Consider the following 18,726-nt stretch of genomic DNA (forward strand, 5'->3'; position numbering starts at 1 on the left):
AGGTCTTTTTTTTTTTTTTTTTTTGGTCCCATAAAAAGATATAATTCATCCATCCAACTTTCTGAACAGTGTTTACAAAAACGAGAGGTGTTTTCACTTTTGTGAGATACTGTATAGTCGAAACTAAATGATAAGGCTTGACAGATGTAACAAAAGAGATAACTGTGTGATTTGCCACAAAGTAATAATTATCCGACATTGCTATGGAGATCATCACTTCCAACTGGTTGACCTTTCATTGTTTACACAGATGTATCATTACCTGATGCTTATCCTGAGTCTGCAGTATTGTACCCTGAAGTAGTCTAACGATGGCAGCTGACAAACACGGAGTGAACCTGAAGAGGGATGTCGGGATTATCGGCGCCGTATCTTTCATTGCTGGGACCATGATGGGTTCGGGGATCTTCATATCACCCCAGTATGTGATCGCCACAATCGGCAGTCCGGGGGCCAGCCTCGTTATCTGGGCGTTTTGTGGGCTGATAGCCATGCTGGGGGGGCTCAGCTATGCAGAACTGGGAACAGTCATCCCGGATTCTGGCGGAGAATATATCTACATGCTGAGGACATCGGGGAGAGTGGTGGCCTTCATGTTTGCCTTCAGCTTCATCGCTGTCATGAGACCTGCCAGCGCCACGGGAATTGCGCTCAGCTTTGCCGAATACGCCGTGGCTCCTTTTTACACGGGCTGCCCACCGCCACAGCTGGCAGTGAAGTGTTCGGCCGCAGGAGCCATCATCGTTCTGGCCCTGGTGAACTGTCTGAGCTCCCGCCTGGCCACCATCATCCAGGTGGTCTCCACGGTGGTCAAAGTGCTGGCATTGGCAGTGATCATACTGGGAGGAGTGGTGATGCTCTTCGACAAAGGCACTGAGAACTTCGAGAACGCCTTTGAAGGAACCAATTTACGCGTCAGCTCCTTTGGAATTGCTTTCTATCAGGGTTTGTGGTCCTACGATGGCTGGAATACTTTGAATTATTTAACTGAGGAGCTCAAACATCCTGAAGTAAGACTTTTATGCGTTTACTATTTTTCTTTACTGATAGGCCAAAGATGAATTACACTAAAGCTAAGTTTTTTGTTTTACTTTGCATTACTCGTCCAGCTTGGAATGGCACAAGAAAGTATTGAAAAACAGAAAAAAAAATTGTTTTTTAGAGTTAGGGTTTTTTTTTTCCGTTTTTTTTTTAATATACTGAAGTCGGCAGACTTTTATGCACATTGGATTTATAACCCTCTGTTGTGTTCCCAATAACGAGGCGTTGCACACGTTTGAACGGCTTTATGTGTCGAACAGCAGGAACACACATTCACATACAACAAGGGAGCCAAGTCTGAACTGCCTGGATGCCCGCGCATGCTCTTTCTCTAGCACGTGACTCAACTACGGCAAGTCTACTAGGTCAATCAACATATGTCAATCATTCAGATGTTAATACACCACATCACCTCCCCCCTTATCATCAAGGTAATCTTTCACAATGCTTTAACTATACTCTAGTAGCAAAATATCTACAAAAACCTCAATTTGTGTAACTAAATGTGCCACAAAGCACTTTAACTGTTTGTGCTAAATGAATATCAGCAAACATTCAGTCTCTGTAACGCTGAGGTCGTCTCCTTTCACGCCCTGAACGTCTCACTGTTACAGTCTCTGGGTCTGGCGGCTCAGGCGGATCCACCTCAAAAACTGGTGTCGCAGGCGGTGCGGCCTCAGGCTCTTCCACGTCACTCACTTGCTCTGCTGACTGAGTCGCTTGCTCTTCCCCCAGGTCTGCAACATCCGTATGGTAGCGAGGTCTCAGCTGGTCTCCATGACGTCTATACACTTGGTCAGTTGTTTCTCCTTGAACTTGGTATGACACCGGACCAGTCTGTTGCGTCACTACTCCTGGTATCCATTTTGGCTTCTCACCAGCAGTGTTTCTCAGATACACTGGGTCATTCACATCAAACTGTCTCTCTGCAGCTCGGCTGTCATGGCTTTCTTTCTGCTGATACTGTCTCCTCCTCACAGTTCCAGAGATGCTTGGTTTCAGAAAGTCCAGCCGAGTACGAATGTGTCTTTTCAGAAACAAATCTGCTGGCGACTCCCCAGTTGTGCTATTGGGTGTTGTGCGATAGCGCAGCAGGAAATGTGAAATCTTGTCTTCAACACTCAGGTTTTCTCCTGCCAGCTTTTTCATGCCAGCTTTGAATATGCCAACATATCTCTCGGCTAAACCATTAGTAGCTGGGTGTTTGGGTGCAGCAGTAGTGTGAAGGATTCCATTCCTTCTCATGAATTGCTGAAATTCATCTGATGTGAAGGTTGTGGCATTATCCGTGACAATTTGCTCTGGCACTCCATATGATGCAAATAGTCTTTTCAGTCTTGTAATGGTTGCTGTGGATGTTATCTGTGACATTGCGTAAACTTCCAACCATTTCGTGTAAGCGTCCACCACGATCATGAACATATTACCCATGAACGGGCCTGCAAAATCAATGTGCAATCTTTTCCATGCTTCCCCAGGGAACTCCCAAGGATGGAGTGGGACTTGACGTGGCATGTGTTGTTCCAACTGGCATGTCTCACACCGTTTACAGGCTCCTTCAATGTCCATGTCGATGTTTGACCACCAGACATATTGCCTTGCAATAGTCTTCATTTTGACAATGCCGGGATGTCCATCATGTATTTCACTTAGCACTGCTTTCCTCATTTTCATGGGTACCACCACTCTTGTGCCCCATAGAACACACCCCTGTTCAACAGACAGTTCCTCTCTCTTTTTGTAATACGCCTTCAGCTCTTCTGGAATTTCTTTTGGCCAACCTTCCATTATATATCTATGAAGTTTTGACAATTCGGCATCCTTGCGCGTTGCCTTGGAAATCTGTTTTGCACTCAGCGGCGCCTCCTCCAAATGCTCACACAACAGTGCATTTAGACATGCCGTCACTGTCTCCGTTCCTGTGTCCTTGATTTCAGGCAGCGGAATACGAGATAATCCATCCGCATTTCCGTGCTTTTCAGACTGACGGTAGGTTATGTGATAGTCATATGCTGACAGAATGATGGCCCACCTCTGGATACGCGCTGCTGCCATTGTTGGAAGTCCTCTATGTTCTCCAAACAGTGCTACCAGAGGCTTATGGTCCGTAATAAGCTCAAACTTCCGTCCCCATAGATATTGGTGGAATTTCTTCACTCCATACACAAGACTCAATGCCTCCTTCTCAATCTGAGAGTAGTTTTTCTCCGATGGTGACAGTGTTCGAGAAGCGTATGCTATTGGATGCTCTTTTCCGTCAGGTATTGTGTGCTGAATCACTGCTCCAATTCCGTAAGCAGAAGCATCACAAGCAAGTGAGAGTGGCAGGTGCGGGTCATAGTGCATCAACACTTTGTCACTTGTCAAGAGGTTTTTACACTTGTCGAAAGCACCCTGCTCCACTTCACTCCATCTCCATTTAGTTTGGTCCCTTAGTAGCCTGTACAGTGGGGCTAAAACTGTACTTTGCTGTGGCACGAAACGTCCATAATAGTTCACGAGTCCAAGGAAAGCCCTGAGCTCTTTAATGTTTGTGGGTATGGGAGCATCATGTACAGCCCTCACCTTGTCTTTAGAAGGATAAACTCCTTTTTCATCCAGCACATGTCCCAGATACTCAATCTGTGTTTTGCTAAAGTCACACTTGGACTTCTTCACTCTCAGGCCATTCTCTTGTAGTCTCTGAAGAACTTTCTTCAGGTTCAGCAGATGTTCGGATTCATTCTTGCCAACCACCAGCAGATCATCGAGGTAAATCACCACGTCGAGACCTTTCATCAAGCTCTCCATGATCCTCTGGAAGATACTAACAGCAGAGTTGATACCAAAACAAAGTCGATTGTACACAAACAATCCTTTGTGTGTGTTAATTGTAGTGTACTTCTTGGATTCTTCATCTAGGAGAACTTGCTGATATGCGGCTGCTAGATCAATTTTTGAGAATATTTTTCCACCAGATAGTGCCGCTAGCACTTCCTCAATGCGTGGCAGTGGGTATGTTTCAGTCTCGGCGGCCTGGTTCACTGAGACCTTGTAGTCGCCACACAAGCGGAGTCCACCATCTCTCTTAGTTACAGGAACCACTGGAGCAGCCCACTCACTGTGTTTCACTGGGCTAATGACACCAGCTTCCTCCAGACGCTGTAGTTCCTTTTCTACTTTTTCTTTCATTGCGAATGGCAGGACGCGAGCTTTGTTGAACCTTGGGACTGCATCCGGTTTCACTGAGATAGTTGCCCTGACATCTTTTAATGTTCCCAATTCTTCTTTGAAAACATCATCATATTTTTCCAGCAATTCTTCGATTGAATTGGATTTCATTTGCGCTGCTAGTGTGCTAGTAGTGACTGATTTGATCACTTTCCAATTTAGCTTAATTTTCTTCAGCCATTTTCTTCCACACAGTGAAGGTCCATTTCCTCCCACCACGATAAGTGGCAGTTCAGCTATCTGATTGTCGTACATCACTGTTGCCAAAAACTCTCCTTTCACTGGGATCGGTCCTCCAGAGTAGTCTTTCAGAACTACACTGCTGTCCCCTAGTGGCTGATGCGGGAATGACTGCTTGTAAACAGTTTCAGGAATAATAGTCACGGGGGAACCTGTGTCTATTTCCATCAAAACGTTTTTTCCATTTACACAAAAAATGGCTTTGTATGGCTTTTCACCATCCCCATTTACAGTGAACACGGTGAGCATGTCAACATCATCATCTTCTTTGTCCGCTTTCACATAGCCTGCCACTTTTCCTTCCTTCCGCTCATCGTTTTTCCTCCCCTTCCTGTCATGAGGTAGAGTAGCGGACCTGCATGCTTTTTGTATGTGTCCAACTTTGCCACAATTATGACACTTTGCATTCTTGAAGTAACATTCGGCAGCGTTATGATTTTTACCTTTGCACCGATAGCATCCATCTTGTTTCGACTGAAAGCCCGATTTCCGTTTACTTCCTTTTACTATGTGAACAGGTGCAGCAGAACCGTCACCCGTCCTCAACTGCTGTGCGTCACGGTGGGCCGTTTCCATGTTGACTGCCAGTTCAACAGCTCTTGCGAATGTCAGGTTGACTTCCGACAGCAACTTGCGCTGACACGCCTCAGAACTGACACCGCTAACAAAGCCATCACGCAGAGCCTCATCCAGCCTGTCCCCGAAATCACACTTTGCAGCAAGTTGACGTAGCTCAGCAGCATATTCCGTAGCTGTTTGGTTGCTTTTCTGAACACATCTTCGATACCGGAAACGTTCGGCAATCACCAACGGCTTAGGTTCATAGTAGTCCTTAAGAGTAGTCACAATCTGTGCAAAAGACTTGTCCCTCGGCTTTTCCGGCTGCACCAAGTTGCGTAAAAGCCCATAAGTTGTTGCACCAACTGAACTTAACAGAACAGCAACTCTCTTGTCATCTTCAACATCGTGTGCCTCAAACAGCAACTCCATGCGCTCCACATAAGCAGACCACGATTCCACTTCCGGCTTAAATTCGTCTGGTCTTTGCGAAAAATGTGCCATCTTTACTCACTATGCTGCCCTTCAGTCGCGTAGAACCTGTTTATCTCGTCGCCAATTATGTTGTGTTCCCAATAACGAGGCGTTGCACACGTTTGAACGGCTTTATGTGTCGAACAGCAGGAACACACATTCACATACAACAAGGGAGCCAAGTCTGAACTGCCTGGATGCCCGCGCATGCTCTTTCTCTAGCACGTGACTCAACTACGGCAAGTCTACTAGGTCAATCAACATATGTCAATCATTCAGATGTTAATACACCACACCCTCCTTGTATGTTAGTTTGTTAGAAACAGCTATTTATTTCCCATCATACAAAGTGTCTGATGGGGGAAAAAAAAAACTTCATTACTCATTATTTCATGAATAATTAGATTTTTTTTGTATTGAGTCACTACACTTTTATTTCTATATTAGTTTGACCCGCTACATAATGAGGGCTAGACATTGACTCAAGAGTTTTGTAATGTTTCAGTACAAAAAAACAAAACAAAAACATAATCATACCCATGCATGCACAGGGCTTTATTTACCCCACTCCGGAACAGCACTCATGATCCTGGGTCAATTTGGTACGTTATCCAAAAGGTGTCAGAAATGGGAAAACAAATGACAAAATCATGTACTTAAGCCAGTATCATTACTACTTTGAAATGCTAGAAATTTTAAAATGGATCAATGTGACCACAAGTTCCAACTGATAAAAGACAGATAGATTAATTCTATTCAAAGATCATAATTAGAATGTCAACATATTAAATATACATATTTAAATTTATTTGACTGTAAATTGTACTCTTTACAATAAATCGAATTATTTGAGAAAAATAATTAAAAACAAATATATATAATAAATACAGTTCAATTAACAAATTATATGGGAAATCAGCTAAATTAATGCAATAAATATTACTTTTTTCTTTTTTTTAATAAACAGTGGGCAGCTTGTAGCCATACTTTGCCCACCTCTACTATATATTATGTTTATTATATAGTTTGTTTTTTGTTTTTTCCAAGATCTTGCAAACATTCGTGCCTCATCTCAACACAGACATAAACCTGCTTGATTAGGATGCTTATCTATCCCACTTGCAACCATTCCCCTACCAAGATTTTATCTTCAAGACAATCTTTTACAAGATTGTTATGCTCTTGAGAAACATGCTATCACGTTCAGATAAGACATGTAAACCTTTACAAGGAGATGTTTTATAGGACATAGCTTGATATTTTTGCTCATCCTTTGCTATAAGGAGACACGAGTTCACATCACAGCAGCGAGCGATGCTATTTTTATGCTACCCGATCTGATATATTTGAGCCAGAAGTCGCAAAAATGAGAAGGGAAATCGGGTTGATGGGTGGCGTGGCATTTATTTCTGGAACCATGATTGGATCCGGTATATTCATGTCACCGCAGTTTGTGCTGGCCTACACAGGAAGTCCTGGAGCAAGTTTGTTGATCTGGGCCCTCTCTGGACTTGTGGCCATGTTTGCGGCCATGTCCTACACCGAACTTCAAAGTCCATGGATTACTCAAACCATGTCCTGTGGTCTGATGAGACCAAGCACAGTCATTTAGTTATCCCCTCCCTTCGGAAAATGGGCCACAGGGAAGTAGTTCAATATGATAACAACTTCAAATATACTTTTTTTTTTTTATGACTATCGGTACCACTGTCTTGCTAAAGGAGCTGAGGGTAAATGTGATGGACTGGCCAAGCAATTTTCCAGACCGAAACCCTACTGGACATATCTGTGGCATCCTCAAATGCAAGGTTCATGAGTAAAAGATCACAAACATTCACCAGCTTTGTGATGTTGTTAAGGAAGAGGTTTCCGAAAAAAACTGTGAAGCTTCTGTGAACTTGATCCCCAAGAGAGCTAAAACAATGCTGACGCAGTTTGGACCTTTTATAAAGGTCTGTGGTGGGTTATTATGAGGGGACGGTAAATTTACACCTTTATATGCAGACTTCTTTATGTTGCAGCAGAGGTCTTTTTTTTGTCCCATGAAAAGATATAATTCATCCATCCAACTTTCTGATCTGCGTTTACAAAAACGAGAGGTGTTTTCACTTTTGTGAGATACTCCATAGTCGAAACTAAAAGATAAGGCTTGACAGATGTAACAAAATAGATAACTGTGTGATATGCCATAAAGTAATAATTAACCGACATTGCTCTGGAGGTCATCACTTCCAACTAGTTGACCTTTCATTGTTTTACACAGATGTATCATTACCCGATGCTTATCCTGAGTCTGCAGTATTGTACCCTGAAGTAGTCTAACGATGGCAGCTGACAAACACGGAGTGAACCTGAAGAGGGATGTCGGGATTATCGGTGCCGTATCTTTCATTGCTGGGACCATGATGGGTTCGGGGATCTTCATATCACCCCAGTATGTGATCGCCGCAATCGGCAGTCCGGGGGCCAGCCTCGTTATCTGGGCGTTTTGCGGGCTGATAGCCATGCTGGGGGGGCTCAGCTATGCAGAACTGGGAACAGTCATCCCGGATTCTGGCGGAGAATATATCTACATGCTGAGGACATCGGGGAGAGTGGTGGCCTTCATGTTTGCCTTCAGCTTCATCGCTGTCATGAGACCTGCCAGCGCCACGGGAATTGCGCTCAGCTTTGCCGAATACGCCGTGGCTCCTTTTTACACGGGCTGCCCACCGCCACAGCTGGCGGTGAAGTGTGCGGCCGCAGGAGCCATCATCGTTCTGGCCCTGGTGAACTGTCTGAGCTCCCGCCTGGCCACCATCATCCAGGTGGTCTCCATGGTGGTCAAAGTGCTGGCATTGGCAGTGATCATACTGGGAGGAGTGGTGATGCTCTTCGACAAAGGCACTGAGAACTTCGAGAACGCCTTTGAAGGAACCAATTTACACATCAGCTCTTTTGGAATTGCTTTCTATCAGGGTTTGTGGTCCTACGGTGGCTGGAATACTTTGAATTATTTAACTGAGGAGCTCAAACATCCTGAAGTAAGACTTTTATGCGTTGACTATTTTTCTTTACTGATAGGCCAAAGATGAATTACACTCCAGCTAAGTTTTTTGTTTTAGATTGCATTAGTCGTCCAGCTTGCAATGGCACAAGAAAGTATTGAAAAACAGAAAAATGTTTTGTTTTTTAGAGTTATGTTCAAGGCCTTTAAAAAAAAACTTTGCAGCTCTGGGATTTGCTGAAATATATTGATCGGTGGATGGATGTATACATGCATACGTGTACTGTACATATATACAATATGTATATATTTATAATTGATGTAAAATTATTAAATAATTCTTATTTAATTCTATTCAAAGATCATAATTATAATGTCAAAATATTAAATATACATATATAAATTTATTTTACTGTAAATTGTACTCTTTACAATAAATCAAATTATTTGAGAAAAATCATTAAAAATAAATATATATAATAAATACAGTTAAATTAACCAATTATATGGAAAATGAGCTAAATTAATGCAATAAATATATTTTTTTTTTTTAATGAACAGTGGGCAGCTTGTTGCCATACTTTTCCTACCTCTACTATATATTATGTTTATTATATAGTTTGTTTTTTGTTTTTTCCAAGATCTTGCAAACATTCGTGCCTCATCTCAACACAGACATAAATCTGCTTGATTAGGATGCTTATCTATCCCACTTGCAACCATTCCCCTACCAAGATTTTATCTTCAAAACAATCTTTTACAAGATTGTTATGCTCTTGAGAAACATGCTATCACGTTCAGATAAGACATGTAAACCTTCACAAGGAGACGTTTTATAGGACATAGCTTGATATTTTTGCTCATCCTTTGCTATAAAGAGACACAAGCTCACATCACAGCAGCGAGCAACGCTATTTCTGTGCTGCCGATCTGATATATTTGAGCCAGAAGTCGCAAAAATGAGAAGGGAAATCGGGTTGATCGGTGGCGTGGCATTTATTTCTGGAACCATGATTGGATCCGGTATATTCATGTCACCGCAGTTTGTGCTGGCCTACACAGGAAGTCCTGGAGCAAGTTTGTTGATCTGGGCCCTCTCTGGACTTGTGGCCATGTTTGCGGCCATGTCCTACACCGAACTTGGAAGTATTATTCCTGAGTCTGGCGGCGAATTTATTTACATCCTGCGGATCTATGGGCCATTTCCTGCTTTCTTTTCAGCAATTACTTTTATCATGATTGTCAAACCTTTTGGCATGGCTGCAGTGGCAATCAGCATTGCCAAGTATACAACGGCCCCCTTTTATAACGGATGCGATCCGCCAGAGGTGTTGGAGAAGTGTGTTGCTGCCGTGGCCATACTGATCGTTGCCATGGTAAACATCTTAAACGTACGCCTTGCTGTCAGAATCCAAGTTTTCTTCCTGGTGGTCAAGGTCCTAACGTTGACACTGATGGTAATCGGAGGAATCGTGGCGGTCGCACAGAGCCACGGTGTCATTGTGCAAAACTTGAATGTTGACGATGCATTTAAGGGCACTCGGTACTCTTTCAGCACTATTGGAATGGCTTTTTATCAAGGACTCTGGTCATATGCTGGCTGGTACAATTTAAACTATGTAATTGAGGAACTGAAACGACCTCAGGTGAGACTGGACTGAAACACATAAACACATATTTGCTTACAGAAGCTAAGAAGAGACAAAAACATGATGTCTTTGTTTAAATCACCGGGTAAAGGTTGCAGCTAATGGATCAAACTGTTTCATAGTCTTCAAAGTTTAGCCATTCTTATTGCGATGGGAAAATGAAGCTTCATGAAGCACTGGCATTTATTTATTTTTTAACTCTTCTCAAAGGTGCTCTTGCTTGGCTCGTCCAATTGAAATTAATTAAATATCCACTGTATCTTTAATAATCTGTAATTCAAGAGTGCCATCATTCATGAGTGCTTTGTAAAGCTTCATTTCTCCATCAATACAGCTTCTGTCTATTTGGATGGCAGCTCTGCATCATTGTCACTGTTTAAAAAATAACTAAATAAAATAACATCCACATTTCTGAATTTTTTTTTTTTTTTTTTTTTGGGGGGGGGCAATTGTAAATTAATTTTCTCCACAATAATTAAAGCTGGAGGCATCTTAAATGAAATATCCCTAGTGATGTGCAAATGAAGCTTCATGAAGCGCTTATATTATTTTTGACTCTACTAGATTGCACTATTGGTTAAATTTAATGATGCAGTGGAAATTTAATCAATTTCCATTGCACTAGCCTTTATGTAAAAACCAAGAGCACCACCTCGAGGAGTAAATATGCATTGCAAGTGTTTCATGAAGCTTCATTTGTACATCACTACAAAATACAAACCCCGATATTTCCAATTGAATACACATCAAAGATTAGTTAAAGTTCAAAGGAGGGGGGGTGTATTGACTCATTTTGAATTTGTTGTCCAGTGTGTTACATTATATGTCCTTTTGACAACACTCAATAATTGTTTTAGGACTGGAGACATGAATAGTAGACATAATAGAAAAGCTTTTTAGGTGAAATTCTTTCCCATTCTTGCTTGTTGTACAACTTTGGTTGCTCAACAGTTGTATTTCATGCGCCACATATTTTCAATGGGAGACAAGTCTGGACTGCTGGCAGGTCAGTCTAGTACTGGCACTCTTTTACTATGAAGCCATTCACATGCATGTAATGTGGTTTGGCATTAAGTGTAAAATCCCAGCTGGCTTTGGCCTCCCTAGTCTGGTTACCAGACAGTCGCAGGACGCATACACAGTATAGACAAACAACAATTTAGTTTCACATTCACAACTATGAGAATTTAGAGTCTTCACTTAAGCTAAGAAGCACGTTTTGAGAATGTGGGTGGAAGCTACAGAAAAAGAACTGTGAGGCAGGTGTGCTCACCACTCAGCTTATAAAAATTAGTCACAAGGTGTAAAATAAAGTACAGTAAATATGTGTTAAAATGTGGGATAACATTAGGACATGTCAACTGACCGGTCTTTTGCAAATGGAAACACTTGCAATCACATTTAAGTGACTGTATACAAGTCTCTCTCGTGTTCTTTCATTCATTGCAGAAGAATCTTCCGAGAGCAGTGGTCATTGCCATCTCGCTAGTGACTGGCTTGTATCTGCTGGTGAACGTCAGCTACCTGACAGTAATGACGCCGAAAGAGCTCATTTCATCCAGTGCGGTGGCCGTCACATGGGGGTGAGTCGTACACACCTGACAAAGATATCACCGTTACACCATGAAAGTCAGTACTTTCATTTCTTCTTTAGAGAATAAAAGTCACGTGAAGGACATAATGAGTTTTTACCTCCAAGTAGGGTTGCCAACTTTCTCATCCCGAAATAAGGGACAGGTGTCATGGTGGTGTGAGCATGATGTGTGAAATCAGTGTATATTCTGATTAGATTCAAAATGCACAAAGTTTGTACATTCTCTTTAATCCTTACTGCAAGCCATCATTATGTAACCTCATACTAAACCTCAAAGAAACCACAATTTGCCTCTTTACCTAAAAAAAAAAAAAAAGGTGCAAAAAATGCAAAAGAGGAGCGTGACTCACCAAATTGACTTTTTCCATGGACTTTTCTTTCTTTTCTTTCTTACAGGTTTATCCATTCTCTCTTCCTAACTGACCAGACAACACTACACATTATTATTTTTTTATGATTATTATTTTCTAGCCATTTATGCAGTATAAGCCGCTACAACAAATGCACGTGGCGATGCCTGATGTCTGTGATTGGCTGACAGGTGCCGTGCTTCGTGACATTGCCGTTTTAGCTGATCTAGGACCTGTAGAGTGTGGTTTGCTGTGTTAAGCGCTGATTGCGAAACTTGCCAGCAAGCTAAATTCTCGCAGTATTTGTTCATAAATAGTACGAGAATACATCTTGTATTGGTCCCGCTGATACGTTCGCAGCTGACGTATTAAGATCGGCATTTATAGTGAAGGTGACATGAAGCTGTGACGAAACCAGGAAGTGCCTCTCTCTCTCTCTCTCCCTCCCTCTCTCGCTCTCTCTAGTTGCCTCTCTTACCTTGCAAGATCTCCACATAACGTCACAAACAGCGACTCATTTTATTGGCTACGAGCAACTTCGATGTCACTTTTCAAGTACAGGAGCAGCTGTGGTCCAAAAATGGTAAAGATGCTGTTTGCTGCATTTCGTATAAGAATTGAGAATTATTTTTACGTGACTTTTGAGGTCCCGTTTGGGACATAACAATTTAGCCCAAATACACGGGGCGTTCCGGATAATACAAGACAGTTGGCAACCCTACCTCCAAGCTCCACCTGCAGTCATGAATTATACAGTCACCAACTGTGGTCTGTACAAATAAACACTGATAGCTAGCTATCTATTGTTTAGCAAAAAAAAAAAACACGTACTAAATTGCACTACCTGGCCCACCAGTGAGTAAAAGCTACTAAAATGGGGAGGCTGGGGCCACCATGGCAGACACTCTTACTGTTTAGAAGTCAATTTTGTTTGGAGGCCCTTTTTGGACACAATTGCTCCAAAATTGTACATTTAACTAACTAGCTTACCAAATACTTACTAGTGTCATTTATTAACTATAGAGCTTCCAAATTCTTAAAATGTTGACAAGGACTACACGTCAAAAAAAGAAAATGATATGACACTGCTTTATTTTTGTAACTTTATCTTCTAATTTATCATCTTACTATTTCACACTTTGGGAGCGGTCATTAAAATAAAGTAAGCTATTGATGGCTAAAGAACTACACGTACACAGTACTGTACATTCCCATTTGGAGTTCCAAGTCTTTGTTTGGGAAACCTTGCAGAAATAATATGGGGCGGAAATGGGTGATGTGGAAGCTTTGCTATGAACTTGGACTTTACCCCCCCACAGGAACAAGGTGTTGGGATCCTGGGGGTGGATCATGTCAATAGCTGCAGCTTTGTCAGCTTTTGGGTCACTAAACGGGACATTCTTCAGCGGTGGTCGCTTGTGCTTTGTTGCTGCACGTGAAGGACACATGGTGAGGATCTTAATGACTTAGAATTAAAAAACGTATTTATTCTCCACAATTGAAAACCATTTCCTGTTGTCTTCGTAATAAGTGTGATATGCTGTAGTCAAAATGCCCCTAAAAATGTGGTGAGTTGATAGGGAAAATACACCAAAAAGACTTCAAATTTCACTCATGCCTTTCTTTGAGGAAGCAGTCTGGGGACGATGTGGTTTAATCACAATCCTTTTTTTTTTTTTTTATTTATTACTATTTTTTTGTACAAGTCAATACAGTAAGTCTTTCTGCTTGGCAAAACGAGGGAAACATCAGCAAAACGTATCCAGGAGTCGACCTCCAAAATAAAAGCACACTCGTAACATAAGACAGTTACACCACATTGAACCTTTAGTAGTTTCATAAAGTTGATTGCACCACTGAAAAAAGTGGTCCAGTTTTGTGGACATACCCCACAAGCTCTAAGTTACCATCCACACAGTGAGGTAGTCAGAACTATAGCAACAAACATCCATCCATCCATCTTAACTGCTTGGTCCTCACAAGGGTCGTGGGGGTGCTGGAGCCTATCCCAGCTGACTTAGGGTACACCCTGGTTGCCAGCCAATCGCAGTACTAGCAACAAACACTACACACAATTTTGTATTGTTACAAAAGTAAGACCTTTGGAAATGTTTGCTCACATTAGGAATTGTAATTTCACCTACATCTCAACGGGTTGTGAACAAGTTTTTAAAAAAAAGTAAACAAGGTGGAAATTCAGACATAGCATTAACATTGAGGGACATTTTTTTTTTTTTTTGCTCAAATAGCAAAGATGTGCCCTGCGATTGGCTGGCAACCAGTCCAGGGTGTGCCCCACCTACTGCCCAAAGCCAGCTGAGATAGACTCCAGCACCCCCCGCGACCGTTGTGAGGAATAAGCGGTCAAGAAAATGGATGGATGGATAGCAGAGATGGGAAATCCAGGTCCAGAAAGTGAAAACCTTTCCACAGTTTGGCTTTAGCTCCAGATACTTGTACTCAACCGGGAGGTAAACGAGCTCATTACGAGAAGCACCTGTGGCTAAAGCCAAACTCTGGGTTTTTACTTTCTTGACCTGGTTTCCTTATCCCTGTCAAATAGCATAGACGTGCTCATTTGACAGTGAAATGGATTGCGAGCAAGCAGACTGTCCATTATGTTTTGCTAAATGACTCGTTTTGCTAAATGACTCATTTTCAAAGACAATCCAACCAAACCAAACATTTTATACATACCTGTTGAAAAATGCCTTCTACAAACCCAGTGATGGATATTTGGTTTCCGGTCTGTTGCTTCAGAAGTGGCTAGGACGCGCAGACTTGAATGGACTGTATGGGGTATATGCCACGGAAGAGGTGGGACTTCCGGCTTCCGTGATTTTGCACTTGAGTTTGGTTCCGGTCCGGGTTGCGAATGCGCAACCGAGGGGCACAAAGTCGGAAGCACAAGTCAAGTATTTTGACACAGCCCACACGTCGCAAACCGAACCGGAACCAAAGCTGATGTGCCAAAACAGTCCCGCCTCTTCCGTGGCACATACCCCATAGGACCGTCGTGGGTGAAGAGGCCATCTTACGTTGCCACTTTACTGACAACTTCTGATATTTTTATGGCTGATAACACTGTTATTTACTTCTAGGGCTGGGTATTGCCGCCAACCTCACGATACGATACGTATCACGATACAGGGGTCACGATACGATGCGTATCGCGATACATATACATGATCTTAAAGGCGATACGTATCCCGATATTTTACATTAATTTACTTGCATTTTAGAATAACAGTCATATGTATACCTAAAGAATATGTTTATTATGCTGGATGACAAAAAAACTTTTTGTTAGTAGTAGCTTCTTGTTTACCACTAAGCGGCATGCCGGGTCTAAATGTGTACACACTGCAGAGCAAGGAGCAGTTTTCACAGACACACCGGGAAAATTTGTTAATAGGCATGAGCCGATATGAGCAAAAATATCAAAGTATTAAAATTACAGCTCCAAAATGTGCTTATTTGAAATATTTGAGGAAATAAAAGCACCATTTTTTTTTTCATGTAACACATTCTATTTCGTTTTTTAAACAAAATATAGGAAAATTGGTACATTAAGATACGTGCCATATTAAGTTTATAAGTATATAAATGTTGATATTCTTCCTCTGCTTTAATTTTTCTTAGCCAAGACACAGTGTCCAATCACTGGTGAGCTATTTATGTATGAATTTAAGGCAATTAACTTTGAACTTAGTACAATGCAAGCTGCAAAGGCAAACATTAACTGCCTATTTAAAGTTAATGAGCAATATCGATTCTGACAACTGCGTATCGATACGTGTATTGTAATGAGGCCCGCAACGATATATTGCCGTATCGATTTTTTGAGCACACCCCTATTTACTTCATATGTTGTTTGTTTGTAATTTTTAGCAGTTTTGTCATTTGTTTTTTATGTGGACTACAGATGGAATCTAGCATTGTGCTAAATCTGTTGCAGCCATCTTTTTAATGTTACTGCACAATGTCCTTTCAAGAAACTAAACTCAAACATCAGTGCTTGTTTTACGCTAGGATGGAGTAATGAGCGAAAAAAAAAAATCTTTTTCTGATGGGCTTAACTTTCGCTTGATTGTTGACACAACAGAAAGAGAAAATTAAGACTTTTTCTTAGCAATGAAACGTACATGTGCAAATAATGTTGATGCTATGCTGTCGCAGTCGTGACTGACAGAATAACAGATTGTGTGTTTTCTAGCCGGATATTCTGTCCATGGCTCACGTGCACAGACTGACTCCATCCCCAGCGCTCATTTTCACCACTGTGGTCTCCTTGCTGGTGCTCATCCCCGGAGACTTTCAGAGTATTGTCAACTTCTTCAGGTGAACGCAGGTTCAAAAATTTCCACTGAACTTCATGTTCTGCGTTGACCCTAAAATCAATCTTTCTTCTTCTGCAAAGTTTCACTGCCTGGTTTTTCTACGGCATCACATTGTCTGGCCTCCTCTACCTCAAGATTAAGAAGCCGGAGCTCCCCAGGCCGTACAGGGTGGGTGCCATTCATGTAAGATACAAGCCCCAATTCCAGTGAAGTCAATTAAAACAGAGTATACAACACTCTTCAACCAATATTTAAGGAATTGGAGTTTGTATATTAAAACCTTACACAGCATAAAACACAAATGGACGACTCAGCATCTCTAACATCTTTCCCCTTTTGCTTCAGGTTCCCATTATTTTGCCCATACTGGTCCTCATCGCAGCAGTATTCCTTGTACTGGCCCCTATCATTGACATTCCTCAGATTGAATACCTCTATGTGACTTTATTTATTTTCAGTGGGGTCATCGTCTACATTCCTTTCATTCATTACAAGCTATGCCCAAGCCTGTTAACCCGGTTGACCATTTTCCTGCAGCTGTTTTTAGAGGTCGCCCCCGCAGAGAAAAACCTGTAATGTGGACTGAAAGACTTTGTGGGGTTTTCCTGCTGTTTACTGGCAATTTCAAGCACAAACAAACTTCACACTTGGGTTTCCTACCTAATTGCAGTGCTGCACAAGTTACCAAAAAACAAATAATTGCACTGTTTAGTGTTTTGTGGGACATCGGATATTGTCAACCTGGAAAGCAAAAAACTTGCTTGTACCTCATTTGTACAGTTTTCAATGAGTAAAGATATGCATGACTTTTGGTAACGATTGATTACATTTTCCCAACATTAACTGACGTTAAGCTTTTTGTCTATAGTGAGAGTATATGGTGAGGAAAAGGCTTAATGCCCAGAAATCCAAAATATTGTGGCGATTGTTTTGATATTTGTAGACATTGACATATGCATGAGTAGACGTGCATGTGAATTTTGGTGAAGATTGGTCATAGTTTTCTCACATGAACCGGCATTGAGCTTATTTACAGTTTTAGACTTTTCTGGAATGCTTTTTGCATGTTTTACTGAATGTGCAAATACTGTACATATAACACATTGGAGGCATTTCTGAATGAAAATGAGGCTAAATGTTCCTTATTATGGCCGTTTAGAACAGGTGGGATTCATCAAAACGTACCATGTTTTTATAATTGCTCATACTGGTGTGACCATGTCGGTGTCTGCACTTTTTTTTTTTTTTTTTTTGCATTTGCATTTGCATTTGCATTTGCACACATTCTAAATGTAGAACTTGTACTACTTTTGCTTTGATCAATGAAGGCCCTGCTCATCCATGGCCATAATAAAATAAAAAAATAAAAAACAAACGGAGAAATAGATGGAAATCTTGATTTATGAATATCATTTTTTATTTATGTATTTATTTTTTAATTACAGAATGACTTTTTTGGATATAGGCATATGAAACTTATTCTATTAACATGAGCTCATGACGTTTGTGGCTCATATATTTAAATATATACTGTGCTCAGCATATATGAGTACACCCCCTTCGAATAAAATTGTAGATTTTACAAGTCAATATCTCAATGAACGTCAGAACAATTTCCAAAATTTTGACAAAATGTTTTCTGTAGAATATGCACTCAACTCACAACATGAAAGTAAGGTTATAATAGAATGCATAGATAGATTTAAAAAAAAAAACTTCAGTTTAATCAAATTAACTAATGCAAAAAAAGAAAAAAATGCATCCCACAACAAAAACGATGACAGCGAGTATTTTCTATGACCTCCATGACTGTTTTGGATATCAACTTGTCTGCTTAGGTCTGGAATTAACAAGTTGTCAGTCTTTTTCCTCAGTCTACTTATTTGTGCAAACTTTACCTTAATAAATGTTATTTAAAAAAAATACTTTTTGTGGGTAGTCGAGTGGTTAGCACGTCCGCTTCCCAGTTCTGAGGTCTCCGGTTCGAGTCCAGGCTCGGACCTTCCTGGGTGGAGTTTGCATGTTCTCCCCGTGCCCGCGTGGATCTTCTCCGGGTACTCCGGTCTCCTCCCACATTCCAAAGACATGCATGGCAGGTTAATTGGGCGCTCCAAATTGTCTCGAGGTGTGCTTGTGAGTGTGGATGGTTGTTCGTCTCTGTGTGCCCTGCGATTGGTTGGCAACCAGTCCAGGGTGTCCCCCGCCTACTGCCCACAGCCAGCTGAGATAGGCGCCAGCAGCCCCCGCGACCCTTGTGAGGAATAAGCGGTCAAGAAGATGGATG

General features: G+C 41.5%; 1 protein-coding gene across 1 annotated transcript; it reads left to right on the top strand.

The window, feature by feature from the left end:
- The first annotated feature begins 319 nt into the window (after window positions 1-319).
- LOC144031496 (b(0,+)-type amino acid transporter 1) lies at window positions 320-17,638 on the top strand. The gene is made up of 6 exons (XM_077538719.1): window positions 320-1,010; window positions 11,608-11,741; window positions 13,422-13,551; window positions 16,319-16,443; window positions 16,523-16,610; window positions 16,788-17,638. The coding sequence occupies exons 1-6, from the start codon at window positions 390-392 to the stop codon at window positions 17,016-17,018; spliced, it is 1,329 nt and encodes a 442-aa protein (XP_077394845.1). The 5' UTR covers window positions 320-389; the 3' UTR covers window positions 17,019-17,638.
- The last annotated feature ends 1,088 nt before the right edge of the window (window positions 17,639-18,726 follow it).

The sequence above is a fragment of the Festucalex cinctus genome, chromosome 12, assembly GCF_051991245.1.
Source record: "Festucalex cinctus isolate MCC-2025b chromosome 12, RoL_Fcin_1.0, whole genome shotgun sequence".
In the NCBI taxonomy this organism is placed as follows: Eukaryota; Metazoa; Chordata; class Actinopteri; order Syngnathiformes; family Syngnathidae; genus Festucalex; species Festucalex cinctus.

What these genes read in the sequence shown, in the direction of transcription:
- LOC144031496 (XM_077538719.1), top strand. Translation starts at nt 390, where the DNA reads ATGATGGGTTCGGGGATCTTCATATCACCCCAGTATGTGATCGCCACA. An exon ending in AGGAGCTCAAACATCCTGAA is followed by an intron (nt 1,011 to 11,607) that starts GTAAGACTTTTA and finishes CATTCATTGCAG; the next exon opens with AAGAATCTTCCGAGAGCAGT. An exon ending in AGTATTGTCAACTTCTTCAG is followed by an intron (nt 16,444 to 16,522) that starts GTGAACGCAGGT and finishes TCTTCTGCAAAG; the next exon opens with TTTCACTGCCTGGTTTTTCT.